This window comes from Diabrotica virgifera, chromosome 10 (assembly GCF_917563875.1).
Source record: "Diabrotica virgifera virgifera chromosome 10, PGI_DIABVI_V3a".
NCBI classification, from domain to species: domain Eukaryota; kingdom Metazoa; phylum Arthropoda; class Insecta; order Coleoptera; family Chrysomelidae; genus Diabrotica; species Diabrotica virgifera.
Genome location: NC_065452.1, coordinates 129,123,406 through 129,149,417, shown reverse-complemented (window position 1 = coordinate 129,149,417; position 26,012 = coordinate 129,123,406). Strand labels below are relative to the sequence as shown.

General features: G+C 33.2%; 1 protein-coding gene across 1 annotated transcript in view; it reads right to left on the bottom strand.

The window, feature by feature from the left end:
* Positions 1–26,012, bottom strand: part of LOC114341114 (VWFA and cache domain-containing protein 1) — a 77,433-nt gene that overhangs the window by 11,028 nt on the left and 40,393 nt on the right. Inside the window, exon 8 of the mRNA XM_028291896.2 lies at positions 4,609–4,783. Coding sequence (XP_028147697.1) covers positions 4,609–4,783 — 175 coding nt within the window. The remainder of the gene's footprint in view (positions 1–4,608; positions 4,784–26,012) is intronic.

The following is a 26,012-nucleotide window of genomic DNA, read 5'->3' as shown; positions in this document are numbered from 1 at the left end:
CATTCTTCTCTGCGTTACTCTTAGTGTGGTAGCCGAGGCTTTAGTTAAGGTAAGTGTTTCTGATCCGTACGAAAAGGCTGGGAGGACGCACTGATCGAATACCTTTCTCTTTAGGCATGTGGGCAACTCACTTTTAAAAGTTTCTCTCAGTTTACCAAATGCTGCCCACCCAAGAACGATTCTTCTATTCAGTTCATGTCTCTGGTTATCCCTGCCAATCGTAATTTCATGTCCCATGACATGAAATATGTTCAAAACTTACAATAATCTTTTATTATTAATTTTACATTTAAGTTTACATTTTCCCTACTTGGCCCCATCCTTAAATACATTTTTGGCTTCGTTCTTTATTGTTCTTCTCATGCATTCTTCTATTTTATCTTTTTTAATAAAAGCTTAAAATAAAATATCATATTTATTATTTCAACATTTTATTTTGCTTAATAAAAATTTTTGTATAACGAATAATATACGATGTTACCAGTAGTTTCGGAAAAATAGTGAAAAAAATGTGTAAAACTTTTTGTTCTTCGACGCCCTGTATCGTGAAAACGCATGCCGTTACAAAAATTATTTAGTAAGCAAACCCCAATTATTTTTTAATTTTTCACCTATCCTAGAGATCGTGTTACCTCTTTCTGAAACACCCTGTATATATATAATATATAAGAAGGCACTTATGGAATAAAATTATTTCTGTCCTTGTTTTAAATAATTTAAAAAAACGCTGAGACCCGTAGATTTTCATATATAAAAATGTGTGCCTTTTAAACATAAATTTAAATGTACAGGGTGGTTCATGCAAGCCTAGCGTAGTCCATTATCTTTAATTTTAATTAAACACCCTGTATATTCTTGTTTTTAGAAGCTGCTTAACAACCTCATCTCAAAAATGTGTATTATGTAGGGTCTATTATGAATAATGCAAGGTAAAATTTTGAAATTATGTATAATATTCGTCAAGATGTTAATCACATAAAACGTTGAAATTAATAATTCAGGAATCACACTTTAAATAAGGGTATTATTTTTTAAAATATCTATCAATTTTCTAAACTAAGTATCAATATAGGTTTTGTATTTAATGCTTTTTATTTAAAGACATTTTTAAATAATTTGAAAATTTGCGTATTTAAAACATTAATGAATACCTACTGCTGAAAACGATACTGCATGTTATGGACTTTAGAAAACATACATGATTTATGGGCATGTAGTTCCCTCTGCAACCTCTTAATCCCATATGTATCTTTTCATCTTTTGTTGTGGAGAAAGGTCCAGATAATTATTGCAAACACATGTTACAGTGCTTCACAAATTTTAAGATTTTTTCACTTGAATACCATTGTGCTGTTGTCGGAACATGAGCGGAGCGTGAGGGCAGGGTTGTCAGGTCAGTTTTGATTTCTTCAGTAGTTTTGCTTTCAAAATATCAGTAGCAATCAGTAGATTTTTGAAACCATGTATAATACCCTGTGTTAACGGCCACCTGTTAAAATCGGCCACCTTTACTAACGCCCAGTTTCTAACTAACGGCCAGTTTAAAAATTGTCCAAACCAATTATATTTATGTAGATTCCCTTACTTATGAACTGGTATCAACGACCACCTTTATATTACGCTTGCGGCCAAATAACCTCATATTTTTAAAACCTTCATAATACTTTAGTTATAAAATACTAAAATACTACAAAAAAAGCTACAACTTTACTGTAAAATAAGTTTATTTTGATGTTTTATTATTTATTTATTTTACTTCAAAATAAACTCATCTTATGTGCTTCAGTGCTTATTCCCAACAAAAATATAAATTATAGAAATTAATTATTAATCATTTCTAATTAATAAATTAAAAACAAAGTACTACTTATCTGATATTTAATTATTAAAATCAGCACCGCAAAGTCTAAATACCACAACTTAACAAAACATGCTCTGCAGTTATTGGAAATTGGAAACAGAATAAGTACTAAACTAAAGAAAAGACAAAAATTACCCATTTCATTTTTACCAAAATATAAAGTATCTAAGTACCTATCTATTCATCAGATAAACCCTAAACTCATAAATAACTCCGAGGGAACAGTTCCGGATATTGGAAACATAATATGACACATGGTCTATTGAAAACAAAACAGTTCTCAACGAAAGAGTCCCTTGTTATCTTAAAGGCACTTGACATAATTTTTACCCTGAAAATCCTATGTCGCTAACTTTACCATCAAATATAATTTAGGTGAAGTGAAACGAAAGAAGAATGCGCTGTTGGATGTTGGGCTTTGGGTTGTATAATATGAATGAGAAATGGTTTATATTTGAGCAATGAATTTTTTTAGATTTTTCGGTACATTTTATACAGTTTTCAGTAGATAAGAAGATTGGAGTTCAAATCAGTAGGTTTTATACAGTAGATCGGAGTTCAAATCGGTAGGTCTACTGAAAAATCAGTATGTCTACTGAAAAATCAGTAGACCTAGGTAACCCTGCGTGAGGGTGCAACATAATACAATTCAGGGGTCTATGTAAAACATAAAAGAAATTATGTAGTTTTTTTTATTTAAGTTAAAAAAGAATGTTACGTAACGCGCTGTTCGAACCCCCCTCCCCATGTAACGCGCCGTAACGTTTTACAAGACCCCCTCCCCCCAAACTGTGTTACGTAATACTTGAACGCTCCCTTAGCTCACGCTGGGAAAGCTGATTTCAACAGCCGCTAGACTAATAGTATTCATGAATGACAGTTTTATGGACTTCAAAAATGTGATTTCGATAAACTTTAATTACAATTATTTGCGTAGTTATTAATTAAAATTTAGAGTTGGCGCAATGATATGAAATAATTGTGATTTCGAGACGAATCTATTATATTTTCCATCAGATGTGTGCGGTGTCATTTGTTATTTACTATATGTATATGGTGGAAAGATAACACAACACAGAAGAAGTATAAAGAATGAATAACCAGCAGACTAAACGAAGAACCGGAAATATTAGACACGGAAGAAAAGTGGGAAAGAATAAAAGAAGCAGTTTTAAACATGAGTAATTAAACCAAAATGAAAGTTAATAGAACTCAAAACAAGATTGGTATAATGAGGAATGCCAAACATGAGCAGAAGCAATTAGAAAAATAAAAATACAAAATTTCACACATAATAGTGACAGTAGCTGACAAGAATGCAGAGAATTGAGGAGAACTATGAAGAGAACATTCAAAGGCAAAAAAATAGAAAATATAACGAAAACAAAATCAAAGAGAGAGAAGAAAAATTTCAAAAAGAAAGGAAATAAGATCCTTTTACCAGGAAACACGAAAAAAGTAAAGAGGAATCAGCAAAATAACCCATATATGAAAAATGATGCAGGGATATTAATAAATGAACCAGGGGAAATAATGAGAAATTGGCAGACTTACACTACAGCTGTTAAACAAAAACGAAAAGAAAAAATTCATGAAATTGAATATAGTAGTAGAAATACTTAGAAATACCTACAAAGGAAGAAATAGACAATTAAATAAAGGGACTAAAAAACAATAAAATCACAGGAATAACAGAAAAATCGGAGGAAGTAATAGCAGGAGGGAAAATGCTACATAAAGAGATACATAGTCTGATAAAAAGCATATAGGAAACAGAAAAAATGTCATGAGTGGGACATAGCAAGCATATGCCCAATTGCAAAAGAATAAAGAATAACAAGACAATTTCACATTGGAGATAGAAGGAGAAAATACACATGCATCTTCAAAAGACTTTCAGAATTTACTTACCTTTGTGCAAAATTAGAAAAAGAGAAACGAGGAAGGGGAGATAAAGGCAAGAATAGCAAAAGAAAACAAAAAGTATGGAGCATAACGATCATTACTTAAATCCAAATATGTCTAAAAAAAACAAAAATTAGAATCTACAAAACAGTTATAAGACCTACAGCTGAATATGCATGCGAAACATGGGTGCTTAAAAAATCAGAAATAGACAGACCTTTTAGAAAGATGGGAGAGGAAAATGCAAAGAGCATATGGAGGTGTGAAAATAGATGGCAAATGGAGAAGCAGGAATCATAAATAACTTAAAGAACTATATAACGAACCAAAAATCATGACAATAATCAAAGCAAAGACAATACGATATTTAGGACACATTGAAAGAATGGGAAAGGAAAGAATGCCGAAAATGGTACTATCAGCAAGCTAATACAAAAAGAAGGAAAGGAAGACCAAGAAAGAGATAGAAGGACAGTGTAAATGAAGACTTACAACAAATAATATTAAGAATAAAAGCATTGGACATAATTTAATGGAAGGAAGTAGTTAACAAATGTATAGAAAAACTATGAGAAATATTAAATGTATTTTATATAATTAAAACAAAATGTAAATAGTAATTTTAATGGAGAATTAAACTTTTCAGCTCTAGGCCTTCAAGTCGTGTTTAGCTTTACAAATAAAATAAATAAATTTCCAAAGTGGAAATCGAAACGTCAAAATAAACATATTTTCAACTGAAATTGTGGTTAGTTCCCATTAAAGATAATAAATAATATTAAAATACCATAAAAATAGTTTTAGAACTATAATAATAAATTTTGTGAAAAAAGTGAACATACCTATTGTTGCTAGAAGATTTAGATGCCGACATAGTTTATAATCTTCAAAATTTTGGTACAAAAAGTCATTTTGAAACCAAACAGGCTTCTGAGGTTTACTAGGAGCACCATACTTTGTATTAATTACCAAACAGACTACGTACCAATCACTAATTCTGCTCCAGGCATAATGTACCTAAAATAATTTGTATATATAAATAAACTTTCATCACTTTTATTGTAAAACAGATGCCTTTTGATGCGTAAAAGATGATTTCATCATCATCATCATTGGCTCTACAACCCATGGTGGGTCTTGGCCTGTTCTAGAATCTGTTTCCATTCCTTCCTATTCTTCGCCTTGGCTTTCCAATTTCGTACTCTTTCCAAAGTTGTCTTCCACCTGATCCTTAAATCGTGCTCTAGGCCTGCCTCTTCTCCTCACTAGAGATGTTGAAAAAGTATCTATTCGTTACAAAGTACTCGTTACTTACGAATACCGAAAGTAACGATTACTATACAAAGAGGCAAATCGTTACTTTGATTACTCTGATTACTTCGTACCAATTGTATCAGAGCGAGTAACGACTATTGTATCTAGTTTGATTACTTTTATTACTCTGATTACTTCGTACCAATCGTATCAGAGCGAGTAACGACTATTGTCTACAACCAGTAAACTTGATTACTTTCTACCAATCGTATCCCAGCGAGTAACGGACGGGACCGGTATTTTACGAGTGTTATCGAATATCGTTATCGGTATGAAGCGTTTTAAGGGTGTGAGGGTGAGGAGAAGATATAAGATGAAACAGAGGGAGGTATAATGGTATACGTAAAATATGTAATGTATGTCAACAAAGATCGAATGCGAGAACCCTATATCCTTATCTAGATCTACGCGATTTGACGATGTAGATTATATAGTAGATAATTCACAAATTCACAGAATAAAAATATAAATAAAACCTACCTACTGAGAAATACGATTCTCGATATGATTACCGGTACTCAAATACAAAAGTATCAAAAGTAATCATAGTAATCAAAGTAACGAATATTGTAAATGATTATACAAAAGTAACGATTTGTAACGAATACTCGAAAGTAACTATAATTAACATCACTATCCTCACGCCATCCGGTTTTTGGTTATAGATGTGTTCGACGGCTCCATGTTATTCATTCTCTCTAAGTGGCCTAGCCACCGCAACCTGTTTATTTTGATAGACCTACCAATACTTGGCTCACTATAATGGTGGTAAAACTCAAAATGAGAGTCTACGCCATAATCCGTTTTCCTGCACGCCTTGATAAATATATCTGAGGATTTTATGTTCAAAATTGCCTAACCGTTCTTCATCACTTTTTGTTATTGTCCACGTTTCTGACGCTTAAGTGAGGACGGGCTTGATTAGAGTTCTGTACTGTTCATAGTACGCTCTATTTGCTAAATATACAGGGTGTCCAGAAACTCTACCGACAAACGAAGACAGGAGATTCCTCAGATAATTTTAAGACAATTTAACCCAATTCACCTAGTCCGAAAATGCTTCCTAAGGGAGCTAGAGCTATTTGAAGATGGCGTCTGGTAATTAGTTTTTCTTAAATACCTCTCGAACGCTTCTATTTAGAAAAACAAAAATTGGTATAAATACAGGGTGTTTCATTAATAATTGTCCGTATAGTAACTGGAGAAACCTTAGCATAAAATACGAAGATTTAACCTAAAACACTTAAATAAAATGTGGTTCCTTACTGAGTTACAGGGTGTTTTATCTAAAAATTTAAAAACTATTTTTGCTCAGAATGTTAAAACTATTCGACGTATCCTTTTCATACTTGGCAGGAAGTATAGGTACTGTACAAACTACTAAATTATGTTAAAGAAACGTTTCTGGTTATTACCAGAGGCGTACGACGGGGGAAAGTGAATGGTTGACCTTTTCCAAATTCTACGCCACTGGCGAAATTGCTATTTTAGTTAAATTTTTGGATTCTCCAATACTTTCTAGGAAAATAATATACTCTTCATTCGTAACGATAAAGTCATTAGTTTTCGAGATCTTTGAAGTTAAAAATGAAATGACACGGTTATTTTGATCAGTGTTTTGTGTCGCTTCATGTTTAATTTCAAATATCTCGAAAACTAATCATTTTATCGTTACGAATAAACAGTATATTATTTACATAAAAAGTATTGCAAAATCAAAAAATTACACTAAAATAGCAATTTCCTCAGTGGCGTAGAATTTGGGAAGGGTCGACCAGCCACTATCCCCTGTCGTACGCCTCTGGTAGTAGCTAGAAACGTTGATTTATCTTAATTTAGTAGGGTCTACAGTACCTACACTTTCTGCCAAGTATGATAAGGATACGCCAAATAGTTTTAAAGTGCTGGGTACAAATAATTTTTAAATTTTAATCATATGAATCATATCATAAATTAATCAAAATAACTGTGCCGTTTCATATTTAACTTCAAATATCTCGAAAACTAATAACTTAATCGTTACCAATGAAGAGTATATTATTTACGTAGAAAGTATTGTAGAATCTAAAAATGGCACTAAAATAGTAATTCCTCCAGTGGCGTAGAATTTGAGAAGGGTCAACCATTCACCATCCCCTGTCGTGCGCCTCTGGTAGTAGCTAGAAACGTTTTTTTATCATAATTTAGTAGGGTGTCTAGTAGTCGTCCTTTCTGCCAAGTATGAAAAGGATACTTCGAATAGTTTTAAAATGCTGAGCAAAAGATTTTTAAATTTTTAGATAAAACACCCTGTAACTCAGTAAGGAACCACATTTTATTTACGTGTTTTAGGTTAAATCTTCGTATTTTGTGCTAAGGTTTCTCCAATTACTATATGGACAATTATTAATGAAACACCCTGTATTTATCTTCCAGAGATAAATCGATTCCATCCATTGAGAATTTCTAGTACCGGTCATAGGCGTCCGTTTAGGGTAGGACAACGGTTACTTTATCGCATAACTTTTTTGTCTTTAATTTTTTAAATATTTTTGAGTCTGCATTATTAAATTGTGAGGAATTCTAGTACTAAAAGGTACTCTCGCTTCAAGTCGATAGGATACACCATTTTCTAGAAAAAACGATTTAAAAATTTTTCGTTTTTTGAATTTCAAAAAAAACTTACAAAAAAAAAACTATTTAGAAAAACGAAAACTTGTACGTTTAATTATTTTGCAAAGATGAATCGACTTCATTAATTGCAAATTTCTAGTACCGGTCATATGCGTCGGTTTTGGGTAGGTCAACGGTTATTTTATCGCATAACTTTTTTGTCTTAAATTTTTAAGCATTTTTGACACTAGATTATTAAATTATGATGTATTCTAGTACTAAAAGTTACTCTTACGTTAAGTTGGTAAAATACACCGTTTTTTTTTTGAAAAATTTTTCAATTTGTTTTCAAATTCAAGAGACGAAAAAATTTTCAAATTGGTTTTTCTAGGAAACGGTGTATCCTACCGATTCTTGGAGGCCAAATTATGTAATGAATAGCCACACAAACATTACTGGGACTATACTTGAGGAATACATCTTTATGATGAACTTAGATATGATGACACCAGAACTAATCTTCACCGAGAAGATTAACACAATTATACCATCTAGAGAACAAAAAGTCCCAAACATTAATGGAGACTTAATATGGTTCACTGATGGATCTAAAACTGCCCATGGTACTGGATCAGGAGTCTTTGGGCAAACATGTAACTATAATAAATCTTACAGCCTAGGTCAACATACAACGGTGTTCCAGGCTGAAGTTTTTGCTTTGGTGGCCTGCATTGATGAAATAATTGATGAGGACCCTAAAGCTAAGAGAATCAACATTTACACAGATAGCCAATCGGCTATTCTGGCTGTAAAGAACCCTCTCACCAAATCAAAACTGGTGAGAAACTGCAAAGATCTCCTCAATAACCTGGCAAAAGACAACAAAGTGTCTTTAATATGGGTGCCGGGTCATGAAGGGGTGCATGGGAACGAACGAGCAGATATGTTAGCGAAACAAGGCTCGAGAAAAACTTTTGAAGGCCCAGAACCTTTCTGTGGCATCACTAAAGATGCTATGAAAAACGAGGTTCAGAAATGGCTGATAAAGAATCATCAAAATAAATGGAGAACCACTCAAGGGCAAATCCAGACTAAAAAAATAATCAAGAATATTGATAAAAAACTCTCGAACAGTTTGATGAACCTCAATAAACGAGAGATCAAAACGGTCACTGAAATGGTGACTGGACATTGTCGTTTAAGAAATCACCTATACAAACTAGGTAAGGTGAATGAACCATGGTGCAGAAAGTGCGAAATGGAAGAAGAAACTGCCATACACATACTATGCTATTGCAGTGTGCTAGATGATGTAAGGCAGAACTTCACTGGTCACATGAGGTTTGAACCAGAAGAGATCTTAAAACTACCAATGAGAAAACTGTTGGCCTTCGTTGAGGCCACAGGACTTATTAAAGTTTAAGGAGAAGAACAGGGTTTGGTACAAAGGTCTTATGACCAAGTGCCAGAGACTAACGAGTCTCGCCTGAGTTAAGAAGAAGAAGAAGATCCTACCGATTAAAAGCAAGAGTACCTTTTAGTACTAGAATACCCCAAAATTTAATAATCGAGAGTCAAAATGCTTCAAATTTAAAGAAAAAAAGTTATGCGATAAAATAACCGTCGCCCTACCCAAAACGAACGCCTATGACCGGTACTAGAAATTCGCAATGGATGAAATCGATTTAGCTGTGGAAGATAAATATGCGTACCGATTTTCGTTTTTCTAACCGGAAGCGTTCTGGAGATATTTCAGAAAAACTAATTACAAGACGCCATCTTCAAAGAGCTCTAGCTCCCTTATAAAGCATTTTTGGATTAGGTTAATTGCGTTAAATTGTCTTAAAATTATCTGAGGAATATGTCTTTGTTTGTCGGTAGAGGTTCTGGACACCCTTTATACGTCTGTAAATTTCTGCGATTACTGTATTAATTTGGTTGATTTGTGAACTCTCTTACTCCTTCGAAAGTATATGTTCCAACCGTTAGATCTTCGGGATTTGCTATTTGATTAATATTTGTGACCTTCATGTACCGGGTGTCCCAATAAGAATGGCTCTTGGCCATATCTCAGGAACCGTTTATAGTACAGCTTTGAGAAAAAAAAATTATAACAGTTGTCTCGGGAAAAGCCTGGAAATTATTTTCATAATTGTCCACCGCTAGAGGGCGTAATTGAATATAAAAAATTAATAAATCTAAATTTTACAAAATTTGCCTAATGAAAGTGCACTGGAAATTCAATCATCGTATTCTTCATAAAATTCTACGCATATTTGATTTCACAAGTTTAAGTCTACCTTTGCAAATAAGAGGTAGGGTGAATGGGAACCTTGTTATGAAAAATGGCTGGTAAGTCCGGTTCTGCTAAATCGAATTTTGCAAACTTGGTCTTGTTGAAAACAAATCGTTTTCGTCAATGTAAGAGTTATAATTTCGAACCAGCCTAATAAGTAATATGCCAGCTAGGAGGCGTTATTTAACTTTTTTCAGAAATCTAGTTTTCTTTGGAAAATATTAAATACAAGTATGCATTTTAAATCCTGTATTATAAAATAAGATTAAATTAGCAATAGAATAGCGAAAAGCGCATGTCGATACCTTTTTTATATCTCGAGATATCTTAAAAAACGTGTAAATTTTAAACATAACTGTTACTGTCACCGGTAAACTAAGTTAAGGAAAAGTAGTGTGCTATGGAAAATACAAAGAAACATTTTCCAGATGTTAACGTATATAAATATAATTAATTAAAACAACAAGACAAACAACACAAAATATAACAAAGAAATAAACATAGCTACTTGGTGACGACCTAAATGTTCAAATTGTTGCCAATCATTTTCGATGCAAGCATTTAAATACATACTACATTACTCGAGAAAACATTTCGAGAGCAGAAATTGAGACTGCTGTTCAATCTACTCTAGAAAGAGTAAATGGTTGCATCGAAAATGATGGGAAACAATTTGAACATTTAGGTCATCACTAAATAGTTGTTTTTACTTCTTTGTTATATTTTATAGTGTTGTTTGTCTTATTGTTGCTTTAATTAATAGGGCTTTGCAACGCTTCTCATTTGTTTCGAGCCTCTATCATAATATCGTATAATTCCCATAATTCGTGTATAATATTAATGTACTACAATATGACAGAGGTTCGAAAGAAATGAAGAAGCGTTGGAAAGCCCTATTATATACGTTGATATCTGAAAAATGTTCCTTTGTTTTTTCCATAGCACACTACTTTTGCTTAACTTCATTCACCGGTGACAGTAACAGTTACGTTTTTAAATTTACACGTTTCGTAAGATATCTCGAGATAGAAAAAAGCTATCAACACACGGTTTTCGCTATTCTGTTGCTAATTTGGTCTAATTTTGTAATATAGGATTAAAAATGCATACTTGTATTTAATATTTTCCAAAGAAAACTAGATTTCTGAAAAAAAATTAAATAACGCCTCCTAGCTGGCATATTACATAGTAAGCTGGTTCGAAATTATAACTTTTACACTGACGAAAAAGAGCTGTTTTCAACAAGACCAAGTTTGCAAAATTCGATTTAGCAGAACCGGACTTACAGACATTTTTCATAACAAGGTTCCCACTCACCCCTATCTCTTATTTGCAAAGGTAGACTTAAACGTGTGAAATCAAATCAGTGCACTTTTATTAGGCAAATTTTGTAAAATTTTGATTTTTTAATTTTTAATATGCAATTACGCCCTCTAGCCGTGAACCTACAATTATGAAAATAATTTCCAGGCTTTTCCCGAGACAACTTTTGTTATAAACATTTTTTTCTCAAAGCTGTACTACAAACGGTTCCTGAGATATGGGCGAGAGCCATTCTTATTGGCACACCCGATACAATAGAACCCCGAAATCCGAACTAATTGGCCAAGGGGGACAGCCTGTTCGGATTCCGAAAAGTTCGGATTATCCGAAAGTTAACCTTACTAGTAATTAAAAGCTTTCATTGTCGTTTATTTTGAGCAGCAAAACGTTCTTGCAAGAGTGTGGACAATATTTTGGACTCAAATAGACCATTCCAGGGTGACGTCATTTGACAGCCACTGATGGGCAAAATATTGTAAACAAACTAGGTTAAGTGTAGAAAACCATTGTTTAATTTAAGAATATGATTAAAATACCAGCGTTTTGTTCAGTTTGAAAGTGTTCCAGTAAAAGTAAAATAGATAAAGTAAGTTTTTTTGTAATACCAGCTGCATTTAAAGACCGAAATGTTTTAAATCACGATAATCACAATACACTGTAAACAGAACGACGATATGGGCCAAGAAAACTGATTTACTGATTATACCGGGTTTTTGCATCCCCTACGAGGGTGTCCTATATCCAATATTTGAAATTTTTGTAGTTAAAACCACAGATTTTTTATAATAAAACGAGAAAATAGCAAAAATAACACCAAAAACACAATTTTTGCCCCTCAGCAACGGTGTCGAAAGTCACGTGACCTGGAATGGTCAATTGACTACGAGAGAACCGAAGTAAGGTTATGTTTAACCTTTATAAGCACACATTGTAAAGTACGTATTTATTTTAAAGAAATTTTAAATTTCAAAGTCCTATTAATCCTACATTGTTCAATTTTCAGGTTTTACTCTGTATAATAATCATGTTTTTAAGTTTTTGTCTTGAATTTTTTAATTTTTTAATTTTCCGTTGGTTCGGATTTGCCGAGTGTTCGGATTAGCGGGGTTCGGATTTGCGGGGTTTTACTGTACATAGTTTTATTAGTATTAACATGTAGTCCCATTCTTTTTGCTGTAGCTTTCAATGTCGTGAACGATTGGACCAGGTCCGTCTTTCTTCTTTCTACGATATCAATATAGTCTGCATACGAGATCGAGATCTAAGTATGGAATGAAGCGCCTACAGAAAGAAGATGGAAATATCTAGAAGAGGCCTATGCTCAGCAATGAACAAATCATGGCTGATTGATGATGAATGATAGTTTTGCTGCTACACATAATAGGGATATACCTATAGCGTTGATTGGTAAATATAGGGAAGCTACGAAACCCTGTGCATTATTTTGTTCCCTTTAAAATCTGCCCGTATAGTGACGCGCCTAGCGTAAATTTGTTGAAGCTAGCCAAGAACAAGCACTTATTTTACGTGGTCCGTATTCAAATTTTTAAAGTCGCTATCATATATCTGTATTAATGCCTGTATTATTTTTTTTGTTTTCTTTTTCTGCAAAATGTTGAAAATATAAATTGACTATAGAGTTTTTTTCACTAGTCTTGACCTCACAAGTAAATACTTTTCGAGTTATTTGCGCGTGAATATATTCATTTTTCAAAAAAAGTACGTAAAAGTACGTAAGTATTACCAAAAAAAAATATTCATAGCAAAAATACAGCTTATCAAAAAATGAAAAAAATGTTTTATATAAGACATATGAAGTCGTAGACCCAGTAAGAGGAATGAAAGCATGGATATTAAATGCCAGCTCCATTAACAAACTAGAAGTCTTTGAAATGAGGTGCCTGCACCGAATGCTTAAAATATCATGGACATACTTAGGGACATATTACGAGGAGAACGATATACTTGTCGGCAACTGGTAATCGAAGGAAAGATAGAGGGTAAGAGAGGTCTAGGAAAAGATGTCATGGCTGCGTAAGATTCGCCGAATGATATTAATGAAATTACTCTTAATAGAATAATGTAGGTAATCCTGACTATCTAATATCTCACCTGACATTACAAGCCACGGTGGACGCCTACGCAGAAATACAAGGCACCTTTAAGAAGTAAAGTTAATAATAAATAATTCAATAAGTATACTTAGTCACGATTTTCCCCCTAACTCGGACAATATCGACCGCATGAAAAAACTTGGAAGAAATTGTAGGAAATCGCGATTGCAACAACTTAAGTCCTTACCATTTTTTTCGAAGAGTTTAAAGTGGCCGAGCGGGTTACTTAGTCAATTTCATATTAAGTAAATACGGTTGCAATATCTCCAAACAAAATATACAATCATCAGAAGAGACTGTAATTAACGAAAATACCTACCTAATTTTTTATCGAGATTATGAGGCAAATAAGATAAATGTACAATATCTAAAATCATCCAGTGAGTATTTTTCTCGTTAAATAATTCTTTTATTTGGAATATTCAATGATTTGTTTCAATAATTCAAATTAAAAGACCAATTACAACTACAATTCTTGTTAATTTAAAAACGAGTTTAGAAAGTAATAGGTGCTAACTTCAATAATTATTTTAAAGATTGTCATGATCATGCCACTATTATCGTTGAATAGTTGAATGATAACTCAAATTTAAATGCATGAAAAGAAATAAATACTTTCTATTATAATGCAGTCGGCCGACCGTAAATTCCGATAACCAAATTTACCTGATTACGTCTCAGGTAAATTCAATCTCGTACCTAGAAAGCTGCTAACGTCATCTATTTCTAAAACCACTGGTGTCGTACATAAACGCTCGTTTAGTTTCGTATCTTCCCCCCTATATTTATCAATCAACGCCTATAGTATATAGTTCTGACAGTTTCTTGTGTTTCTCTTCTTGTGCACTGGTACACTTATTGCATTTGGCCATTTTCAAGGCAATATTTTTTTCTTCCATATTAGATTGATGATGTATAATATTTTTCCACCTACCTCTACCGAAAGTATACTTTTCCGGACCTGCTTTTAGGGAGCAAAGTTGTACTTTTCCTCCCTAGGGAGGAAAAAATTTTTCCTCCCTAGGGAGGAAAAGTAAAAGTGACGTCATGGTATTTCATTCATGAAATATAACTTATTGACGGCCTGTACAATATCTATTTTCTATTACGTTGTATCTATACATTTTAACGTTTATTTAAAAACACTCTGTCTTTTGCAGAATGGTAAAAAACAGTAAATTGTTATTCTGATTTAGCAATGTTTACATTAATAATTTGACTTATATTTGACAGTTGACAGTTATATCGTACCTACTTGTTAGTTTTAGTTCTAATAAATTTTGTTGGTTAGTTACATAAATAAATTAAGTAAAAATGAAAAAATGACTTGTTATTTGAGGAAGGTGGAAAAACCATATGTATAACATGGGAGTAAAGTGCATTTTCCTCCCTTGAATGATTACTGCCCTCCGCTACGCGTCGGGCAGTAAACTTCATTCTCGGGAGGAAAAGTAGCACTTTCCTCCCTTGTTATACAAATAGCTATTTTTCTTTGCTTTTTCTCCTATATATTACATTTCTGGACTAACTTCATCGCTTCCAGGAGCCTTTTCCTTTCCTATTGCTTCTTCTTGTTCTTCTTTCTGTAAGCTTCTGTTTCCTCAGTGTTTTCATCTGATCCACCAATTACAATTTGAACAAAATGAACAATATAATTTTACCCATACTGTTTGAATATGTTTATTATATTATAGCCATATATAGCCAAGCCATTATATTATATATAGCCAAGAATAGTCAAGAATACGGTCTAACAATGAACATCAAGAAGACAAAACTTATGAGAATATCTAAACCTCAAAGAAATAACGAGAATCTCCTCATAAACGGAACCAATGTCGAACAAGTAGACCAATATGCATATCTTGGAACAATGGTTACTTCCAGGAGATTAAAATTAGAATAGAAAAGGCTAGAGCGAATTTTAACAAAATTAGAAAAGTGCTCTGCACAAGAGATCTAAAGCTAGAGCTAAGAGTAAAGTTGGCTAGGTGCTACGTTTTCTCGACTCTGTTTTACGGAATGGAAGCTTGGACCTTGAATGCGGCATCAATGAAAAAACTGGAATCATTTGAGTTGTGGGTATACAGGGTGTTTGGTAAAGAATGGGCCATAGCTTAACCTTAGATTCCTGAGGATAAAATAGGTCGATTTAAGCTGACTTACCTTAGTACGAAAGTTGATAATAACCGAAATACAGGGTGTCAAAATTAAACTTTTATTTTATTTATTCTTGAATATTTCCTGACAGGCATAGGATAACAACACGAAATTTGGTAGGCGGGGTTTTTTTGGGACGAGAAATCGAAATTCGCCACCAAAAATGATGTACTCAGAGGACGCCACATGCGCCTTTCAGCGCTCATTTAATATGTTCCATTTTTTTTATTACTCACTCTACATACTTTTTGAATCAAAACTTTTATTCTCTTAATATTTTTACTTAAAAAAGGTATACTACATTCATCTCGCTAAACTTAACCGTTTTCGAGATAAACGCATTTTAAATCTGCGAGACAACATAATTTTTTGCATAATATCATTGTAGTTCATCATCATCAGTAGCTCGACGACCCTTTTTGGGTCCTGACTTGTTCTAGGATTTTCCTCCATTCTGTTCTGTTCCTTGCTTTGTTCTTCCAGTGGGTAATCTCAAGTGTTTTCAGATCTTGTTCCACTTGTTCCATGTATCTAAGTTTGGGTCTTCTCTTTGACCTTCTCCCTACTGGTGCTTGCCTCATTATATGATATCATTGTAGTTACACCCGAAAAATAACTTAAAACCATAAAAATTTCCAAAAATGTATCGTAAATTTCTTCAAATTGAATGTAAAATGCAATGACATAAATATGGGAACTGGCACAATTATTATGGTTTTAAGTTATTTTTCGGGTGTAACTACACTCACCGGCAGAGAAAACGGGCACCCAAAAAAATGGGTCATTTTTAATGTCTTGTATTTCCTAAACCTGATGTCCGATTTAACTAATTTTTTTAATATGTTGCAATCCAGCACCTTATTCTTTATCAATATCGCTGTAATAATATTGTTGCTAGACAGGTACATTGTCATTGTATACAGGGTGTACGAATCAAACTGTGTTTTTTTCTCAAACTTTAGAACACCCTGTGGAATGTTCTAGCTTTTATAAAATACTGAAATTATACCAAACTATAGCCTCAGGTTTTCTTAACATTCTGCTTTTTGATTTATTCGCTTATGTTGGATAATAAAAAAGTTAAGCACTTTAACAACTACCCCTGTTTTTCGTTAATACAGGGTGTTTTTAAATAAGTACAACAAACTTTAAGGGGTAATTCTGCATGATAAAATAATGACAGTTTGCTTTATAAACGTATGCCCGCAAATGCTTCGTTTCCGAGATAGGGGGTGTTGAAATTGTTCTTACAAACTGACGATTTATTTATTTCTCTAAAACGGTTTGAGATATGCAAATGAAATTTGGTAGATTTTAAGAGGTAGTTATTGCGCATTTTTTGGCATACAATTAAGAATTTTATATTCACCATTGGCGTGCATACGGGTATAAATATTTTAGATATATCCCGTATGCACGCCAATGGTGAATATAAAATTCTCAATTGTATGCCAAAAAATGCGCAATAACTAGTTCTTAAAATCTACCAAAATTTCATTTGCATATCACAAACCGTTTTAGAGCAATAAATAAATCGTCAGTTTGTAAGAACAATTTCAACACCCCCTATCTCAGAAACGAAGTATTTGCGGGCATAAGTTTATAAAGCAAACTGTCATTATTTTATCATGCAGAATTACCCCTTAAAGCTTGCCGTACTTATTGAAAAACACCCTGTATTGACGAAAAACAGGGGTAGTTGTTAAAGTGCCTAACTTTTTTATTATCCAACATAAGCGAATGAATAAAAAAACAGAATGTTAAGAAAATCTGTGGCTATAGTTGGGTTTTAATTTTAGTATTTTATAAAAGCTAGAACATTCCACAGGGTGTTTCAAAGTTTGAGAAAAAAACACAGTTTGATTCGTACACCCTGTATACAATGACAATGTACCTGTCTAGCAACAATATTATTACAGCGATATTGATAAAGAATAAGGTGCTGGATTGCAACATATTAAAAAAATTACTTAAATCGGACATCAGGTTTAGGAAATACCAAGACATTAAAAATGACCCATTTTTTGGGGTGCCCGTTTTCTCTGCCGGTGAGTGTAGAATAATATTATGCAACAAATTATGTTGTATCGCAGACTTAAAATGCGTTTATCTCGAAAACAGTTGAGTTTAGCGAGATGAATGTAGTATATCTTTTTTAAGTAAAAATGTTAAGAGAATAGAAGTTTTGATTCAAAAAGTATGTAGAGTGGGTAATAAAAAAAATGGAACATATTAAATGAGCGCGTAAATACGTATGTGGCGCCCTCTGGGTAATAATCATTTTTGGTAGCGAATTTAGATTTCTCGACCCAAAAAACCCCCGCTTACCAAATTTCGTGTTGTTATTTTCATGCCTGTCAGGAAATATTCAAGAATAAATAAAATAAAGGTTTAATTTGACACCCTGTATTTCGGTTATTATCAACTTTCGTACTAAGGTAAGTTAGCTTAAATCGACCTACTTTAAGTTCAGGAATCTAAGATTAAGCTATGGCCCATTCTTTACCAAACACCCTGTATAGAAGAATTCTGAAAATATCATGGACAGAACACGTCACAACAAAGAGGTTCTGAGAAAGATGCATAAAGAATTAAATATAATCAATCATGAAATAAGTCTTAAATATAATCAAAACAAGAAAATTGGAATATCTCGGACATATTACACGTGGAGAGAGATACAGCTTGCTCCAATTGATTATGTAGGGAAAGATTCAAGGAAAAAGAAGCATAGGGAGACGCAGAATATCGTGGCTGCGCAACCTGAGAGAATGGTACGGATGTACAGTTACGGCCATTGAATAGTTTACAGGCTTACCTATCTAGGAGCCGATTTTTTAAATTATTAGCTTGTTTAAACGCACCATTTACGTCAAAGTGACGTTACCAGTGGTGTACCTAGAATAGGTTGATTAAAATTAAAAAATCAAAATAATATAAATATGTAGGTATATTTTACGAAGTTTGACAAAATGGAAAGTATAAAAAGAAGTGTTTTTGAATAGAATGGATTATGCGATTATGGTCTCAATAATGAAAACAAGGAAGTCTGGTATAAAAATACCGATTTTATTTTATATCTATCCCAAATTATTCAATCTTTGTTTGATTTTTCATATTCACATATGTACAGCTGGTTCCAAAAAAAAACTGATACGACTCTTAAAGCGTATTTTGTAGAAAATTGAGCAGTGTATTTTGAAGGATAAATAATTATTATTTACATTCTGTCACTGTCACTGCCAAATCTTAAAATGTGTCACATACTTATCCTGTTCAACGTCAAAAAATGGCTGTTTGTTTCATTGACATATTAAGCGTAGACACGGCATACTCACCAAAAAAGCGTAACGCGGAAACAACATGGAAACAGTCGATCGGTGGTCTATCTATCTCTCTTAACCAAACGATCCGGCGCATGTGACTGACAAAGATGGCTAGATCACTCAATCCTATGTCTACGTTACAGTCCGATGCACTGAGTGGCATATCTAGTGTGACCAACTAGCCCGAAAAATCCGGGACATGGCCCGAATTATGAAGTAGTGTCCCGGCGTCCCGGACAAGGCTTCCGGGCCATTCGAATTTTCAACGTTTTGGTAAAATAATTTTATTTTGAAATTTTTAGTACATTACAGTGGCGAAGCGTCCATGTAACCACTGTTACCATTGGTAACAGTTACAAATCTTGCAAATAAATATTTTATGACTACTACAAAATAATTCCATTTATATTTTTTTTTTTTTTTTTTTTTTTTTTTTTTTTACTTTCATCAGATCATTCTCCTATAATATTGACGTTACATGCAAAAGTAATAAGAAAATACCAAGAACCTCAATTATGCAACCTAAAGACCAACTGGGAGCTATTCCGACAAAAACTTGATGAGAACATTGAACTAAACGTTCCACTCAAGACACCACAGAACATTGATGAAGCCGTCGCAAATCTAACAAAAGGAATTTAAACAGCAGCCTGGCACGCAACTCCCAATGTTGCCGATAATAAATCCAAAGGTGATAATCCAATTATTGTAAAAGAAAAAATCATAGAAAAACGAAGACTTCGTAAAAAGTGGCAAAACAATAGAACTGAAATCAATAAAAGGAATTATAACAGAGCAGCATCTGAATTAAAAAGACTACTACACACAATAAGGAATCAGAACGTACAAGAGTACCTCGAAAAACTAACACCTACGGAAGCAACAGATTATTCTCTATGGCGTGCTACACGAAAAATGAAAAGACCAATACAACAAATACCTCCGCTTAGAGACTCTGCGGGAACATGGGCCAGAAGTAATAATGAAAAAGCAAAGGCCTTTGCTGAACACCTAAGCAACGTCTTTAAACCTTACAACATGGACCAAAACGACGAAGATAATAATGAAATCTTAAATTTTCTTGATATACCTTTTCAAATGGATCTCCCAATAAAAAAATTTAAACCTAAAGAAATCCGAATGGTAATTATGGATGAAATTAATCCAAAAAAGGCTCCTGGATATGACCTCGTCACTGGAAAAATCCTGCAAAACGTAACTAAGAAAACAATCATGGCAATAACACATATATTTAATGCAATACTTACGTATGCACATTTTCCCAATCAGTGGAAAGTAGCAGAGATCATAATGTTACAAAAACCAGGAAAAGACCCCAAAGAACTGAACTCATATAGACCCATTAGTCTCTTACCAATATTATCTAAGCTATTTGAAAAAATGTTTCTACGTCGATTAGAACCAATAATAGAAGAAACAAGATTAATTCCAAAACACCAATTTGGTTTTCGTAGCAAACATGGAACAATAGAGCAAACACATCGTATAGTCAAACAAATCAGCAATGATCTAGAAAACAAGAGGTACTGTAGTGCAGCTTTTCTAGATATCAGCCAAGCATTCGACAAAGTGTGGCATACAGGACTCCTCCATAAGCTGAAGAAAAATCTTCCGTATCAATATTATTTAATTATAAAATCGTATCTGACAGATCGCTTTTCATTAGTAAAACAACAAGATGCTCGCTCAGAACTATTTAAAATAAAATCCGGCGTCCCACAAGGTAGTGTACTTGGTCCCTTACTATACCTGTTATTTACTGCTGACCTACCTACAACTAGATTGACAACAGTCGCAACATTCGCGGATGACACAGGTATTATCGCATCTCACACAGACCCCCAAAGAGCTTCGCATAACTTACAAGCCCACTTAAATAAAATAGAAAAATGGTTAAAAAAATGGAAACTAAGAGCTAATGAAACAAAATCGACCCACATGACATTTACCATGCGAAGAGAGAGCTGTCCACCAGTATACATAAACAACAAACAATTATTACAAGTAGATACAACCAAATACCTGGGCCTACATCTAGATAAAAAACTAACATGGAGAAAACACATATTCACCAAAAGAAAGCAACTTGGACTCAAACTTCAACAAATGTACTGGATTCTGGGTAGACATTCAAGACTGTCAATTGAAAATAAATTAGTGGTATACAAAGCCATACTTAAACCCATATGGACCTATGGCATACAGCTATGGGGCTCAGCCAGTAACTCTAACTTGGAAATTATACAACGTTTTCAAAATAAGGCATTAAGAACCATAGTAAACGCTCCATGGTACGTCCCCAACGCAATAATAGAGAGAGACCTGAAAGTTCCCAGCATCAAAGAAGAAATCAGCAAATACAGTGAAAAGTATGAAGAAAGACTTAGTGCGCATCCAAATGATTTCGCGAGTGAATTATTAAACACGGAGGGTGAAGTTCGCAGACTTAAGCGTTATAAACCAACTGACTTACCAAATAGATTTTAGATAAATTAGAACTATTTTAAGTTTTACTTTATTTTACTAGTAGTACTATCTATACATTTGTTGATAATTTAGAAAGGAAAGTTTTCATTGGAATTCTTACCTACATGTCATAGCCTAAGAAAGTCATAACTTTAACTGATTGTTCCTAACGGAACAGATTGTTAAATAAATTGGAGTAATAAAAAAAAAAAAAAAAAATATTTTTTACCAACAGATCAATAGAAATACCCGTGTTGAGCTGCCCCCCCCCCCACTTGCAAAAATCAAAAAACAAATAGCCCTGATTTATGAGCTTTTTATGAGCTCTCATATTCCGCAAACTAAAAATTTTGAGCTCGTTCCACTGAGCAGGAATTTAATACTTTAGTGGGGGGGGGGGCTGACTCAGCCCCCCCACTACTTAAAAATAGGAATATTGAATCGGTTTTTGCGGCAGAATTACGAGCTATTTATGAGCTCTTGAAATTATATAGTTTCGATTTTTGAGCTCATCCCCTTCACCCCCAATCAACCCTTTAATTGATTTAACTTAAGAAAAAAATGCTGAGAAAACTTAAAATATATCGTATTGCGGATATAATTCCTATAGCTTATATACTCTAAAAATAAACTATTAAATCACGTGCATTTCGATTATTGAGATACAACCCCTTCGCAAGAAAATCACCCTATCTTCCCGGCTTAAGAGAAAGTTGTACTTAAAATGCATTAAACTAATTATTTGGCGACTACATACCATTTAATAATTTATAAGCTTCCAAATTACGCGCATTTAGATCAGTAAATTGCAATTTATTTTGTATAGTGCAGTCACTGAAAGTAAAAATCAACGATTACCTTCAATTTCGGTGAACCTTCATCGATTTTCACGAAAATTGGTAAGTGGTTAGAGGATACGTCAAGAAACAAAGGTGACATGGTACCACCTTGCGCCTTTACCCTGAGGGTGGATACCGCCCCTTCTCGGGGGTAAAAATTATTTTATAAAAAATAACTGCACAAATCAATAAAATAACAAATTAAAAGCAAAATTTATTATATAAAGTTAATAAAATAAGTAAATACTTTTTAAGTTATTAAAGATCAAATATTTTAATTATTCGTGAAAAAAATGCATGTTATGAAGCGGTTTTTCGTAAATCACTTAAAAACTGTAAGTTTTTACAATAAAGTTAATAGTAGTTTAATTCGTAGAGCTTATATTCTAAGAATAAACTCTTAAATCACGCGCCTTTCGATTATAGAGCTACAACCCCTTCGCAAGAAAACCATCCCATATTCCCGGCTTAAGAGAGAGTTGTACTTAAAATAATTTAAATTAATTATTTGGCGACTACATATCGTTTAATAATTTATGAGCTTGCAAAATATACGCATCTCAATTATTGAATTGCCATTTTCTTTCTATAGTGCAGTCACTGAAGCTAAAAATCAACTATGACCTTCGATTTCGGTAAATCTCCATTTATTTTCACGAATTGACAATAAGAACTTGGGGTTTTAACCTGGAGTATATGTCACCCCTTCTCGGGGGTGAAAATTACTTTATTAAAAATAACCCCACAAATCGAGATAGGGACAAAATTGTAAGCAAAATTTTTTATATAATGTGATTAAAATAAATCAATACTTTTTGAGTTATTAAAGATCAAATATTTTAATTTTTGTGAAAGAAAATACATGCTTTAAAGCGATTTTTCATAAATAACTCAAAAACTGTAAGTTTCTACAAAACAGTTTTTATCACTAAAATTGAAGATAATAAAAAATATAATAAATTGCTTACTTGAAAAACCCTTTAATGTTAATTTAAAGTAAGTTATTGGTATTTAAATTTATATTTTTTTCTGCGACTGTTCAAATCTAAGGAGTGAAGCTTAAATAACAGGAAACAGATGCATTTTATTACACTTAGGTACTAAATACTTGTCAAAGTACTTAGAAGTACCTATCAAAAATAAGCTCCAGAAAAAGTTGATGGCATCAAAATCCGCTCAACAATTTTCGTGAAAATGAATGGAGATTTACCGAAATCGAAGATATAGTTGATTTTTACCTTCAGTGACTGCACTATAGAAAGAAAAGGGCAATTAAATAATTGAGATGCGTATATTTTGCGAGCTCATAAATTATTAAACTATATCTAGTCGCCAAATAATTAATTTAAATTATTTTAAGTACTCTCTCTTAAGCCGGGAATATTGGAAGGTTTTCTTGCGAAGAGGTTGTAGCTCAATAATCGAAAGCGCGTGATTTAAGAATTTATTCTTAGAATATAAGCTATACGAATTAAACTACTATTAACTTTTTTGTAAAAACTTACAGTTTTTGAGTGATTTACGAAAAACCGCTTCAAAACATGCATTTTTTTCACGAATAATTAAAATTTTTGATGTTTAATAACAAGTATTGACTTATTTTAATAACTTTATATAATAAATATTGCTTATAATTTGTTCCTTTATAGATTTGTACAGTTATTTTTATAAAATAATTTTCACCCCCGAGAAGGGGCGGTGTCCACCCTCAGGGTAAAGGCGCAAGGTGGTACTATGTCACCTTTGCTTCTTGAGGTATCCTCTAACCACTTACCAATTTTCGTGAAAATCGATGAAGGTTCACCGAAATTGAAGGTAATCGTTGATTTTTACTTTCAGTGACTGCACTATACAAAATAAATTGCAATTTACTGATTTAGATGCGCGTAACTTGGAAGCTTATAAATTATTAAATGATATGTAGTCGCCAAATAATTAATTGAATGCATTTTAAGTACAACTTTCTCTTAAGCCGGGAAGATAGGGTGGTTTTCTTGCGAAGGGGTTGTAGCTCAATAATCGAAATGCACGTGATTTAATAGTTTATTCTTAGAGTATATACGCTATAGGAACTATATCCGCAATACGATATATTTTAAGTTTTCTCAGCATTTTTCTCTTAAGTTAAATCAATTAAAGAGTTGTTTGGGGGTGAAGAGGATGAGCTCAAAAATCGAAACTATATAATTTCAAGAGCTCATAAATAGCTCGTAATTCTGCCGCAAAAACCGATTCAATATTCCTATTTTTAAGTGGTGGGGGGGGGGCTGACTCAGCCCCCCCTATTAAATTCCTGCTCAGTGGAACGAGCTCAAAATTTTTAGTTTGCGGAATATGAGAGCTCATAAATAGCTCATAAATCAGGGCTATTTGTTTTTAATTTTTGCAAGTGGGGGGGGGGGCAGCTCAACACGGGTAATAGAAATACTTGTTATAGTACCTAATTCAGTAAATACCCAACTAGACGCACGAAAATATTGGCGAGATATGTGAATCCATGACACGTTATCATATGCCGTTACCAATATTAGCACTGGTAACTGTAACGCAGGAGAAACCTCGCCATCGCTCGGGACTAGCTCTGAAAATTTTGAAGGACCGACAGGTCTAGAGACGGCGCGCGGGCACGCGGTGCATATCAGTACTGTTACCATTTCGAAGATTGGTAAAACGTTGGTTTAGTATGTTTAGTACCTATTACAGATTACAGTGTGCGTGCATTTAAACATGGAAGTGTGTTGCTACGTATTGCGTAATTGATCAACTACTTGAAAAGTCATTCTACTTGTATATTTTTTTATTTATTATTTTAAAGAAAAAAATGATATTATTGAAAATGGAAGAATTAAAATATAAACAATAGTTTTCAACATCTGCTCTTTTTCCTACTTGTTCATTTTTTTATGTTAATTTTATGGTAGAATAATATGTTTAGTTTGTTTATTATTTATTGTTATACCTGTTACATATACATAATTACATACATATAATTTGGGAATAGTGATTTGTTTAATTTTATCCCACAGGATTGAAAACAAAAACTTATACTTGGGAGGTTCAAAATATTTTTTAAATAGGATTTTTTTACATCTGGTTTTGGTAACACTTTAGAAAAAGTCACGCGTCGCCACTGGTACATTATGTATTTTGCTAAGAATTAGAGGTTTTCTTCTCATTGTTAAGCAAATTAAGTCGTGCGACAAATATGATAGTAAGAAGTAATCAACACAAAAATGTTCTGAAGTTGTTTTCTTGTGGAATTTTTGACAATTATATTTTGATGGGATTAATCCACATCAATGTGGGATGTATGATGGGATTAATCAAAAACTTGAAGCCTTCGAGATGTGGCTATACAGGCAAATCCTAAGGATATCATAGATGGATAAGATAACCAATAAGACCGTACTACGAAGAATGGGAAAAGAAAGAGAAGTGATGTTTACATTTAAAAAGAGATAGTTAGAATATCTCAGACACATAATGAGAAACGGAAATAAATACAGATTACTGAAAATAATCTTTCAAGGCAAAGTATTGGGAAAGCGAGGTATAGCGAGAAGAAGAATATCATGGTTAAAGAACCAGAAGAAATGGTTCTCCACCACAACAACTAATCTATTTAAAGCATCTGTTAATAAAATAATTATAGGCAGAATGATCGCCAATATTCGATACGGATAGGCACCAAAAGAAGAAGAAGCCACAATTGTATGACACTTACATTTTTATATTAACCTAAGGTTATAATACCTATTTACATGAAAATTCAACATCAGTTGATTTTTCCTTTTT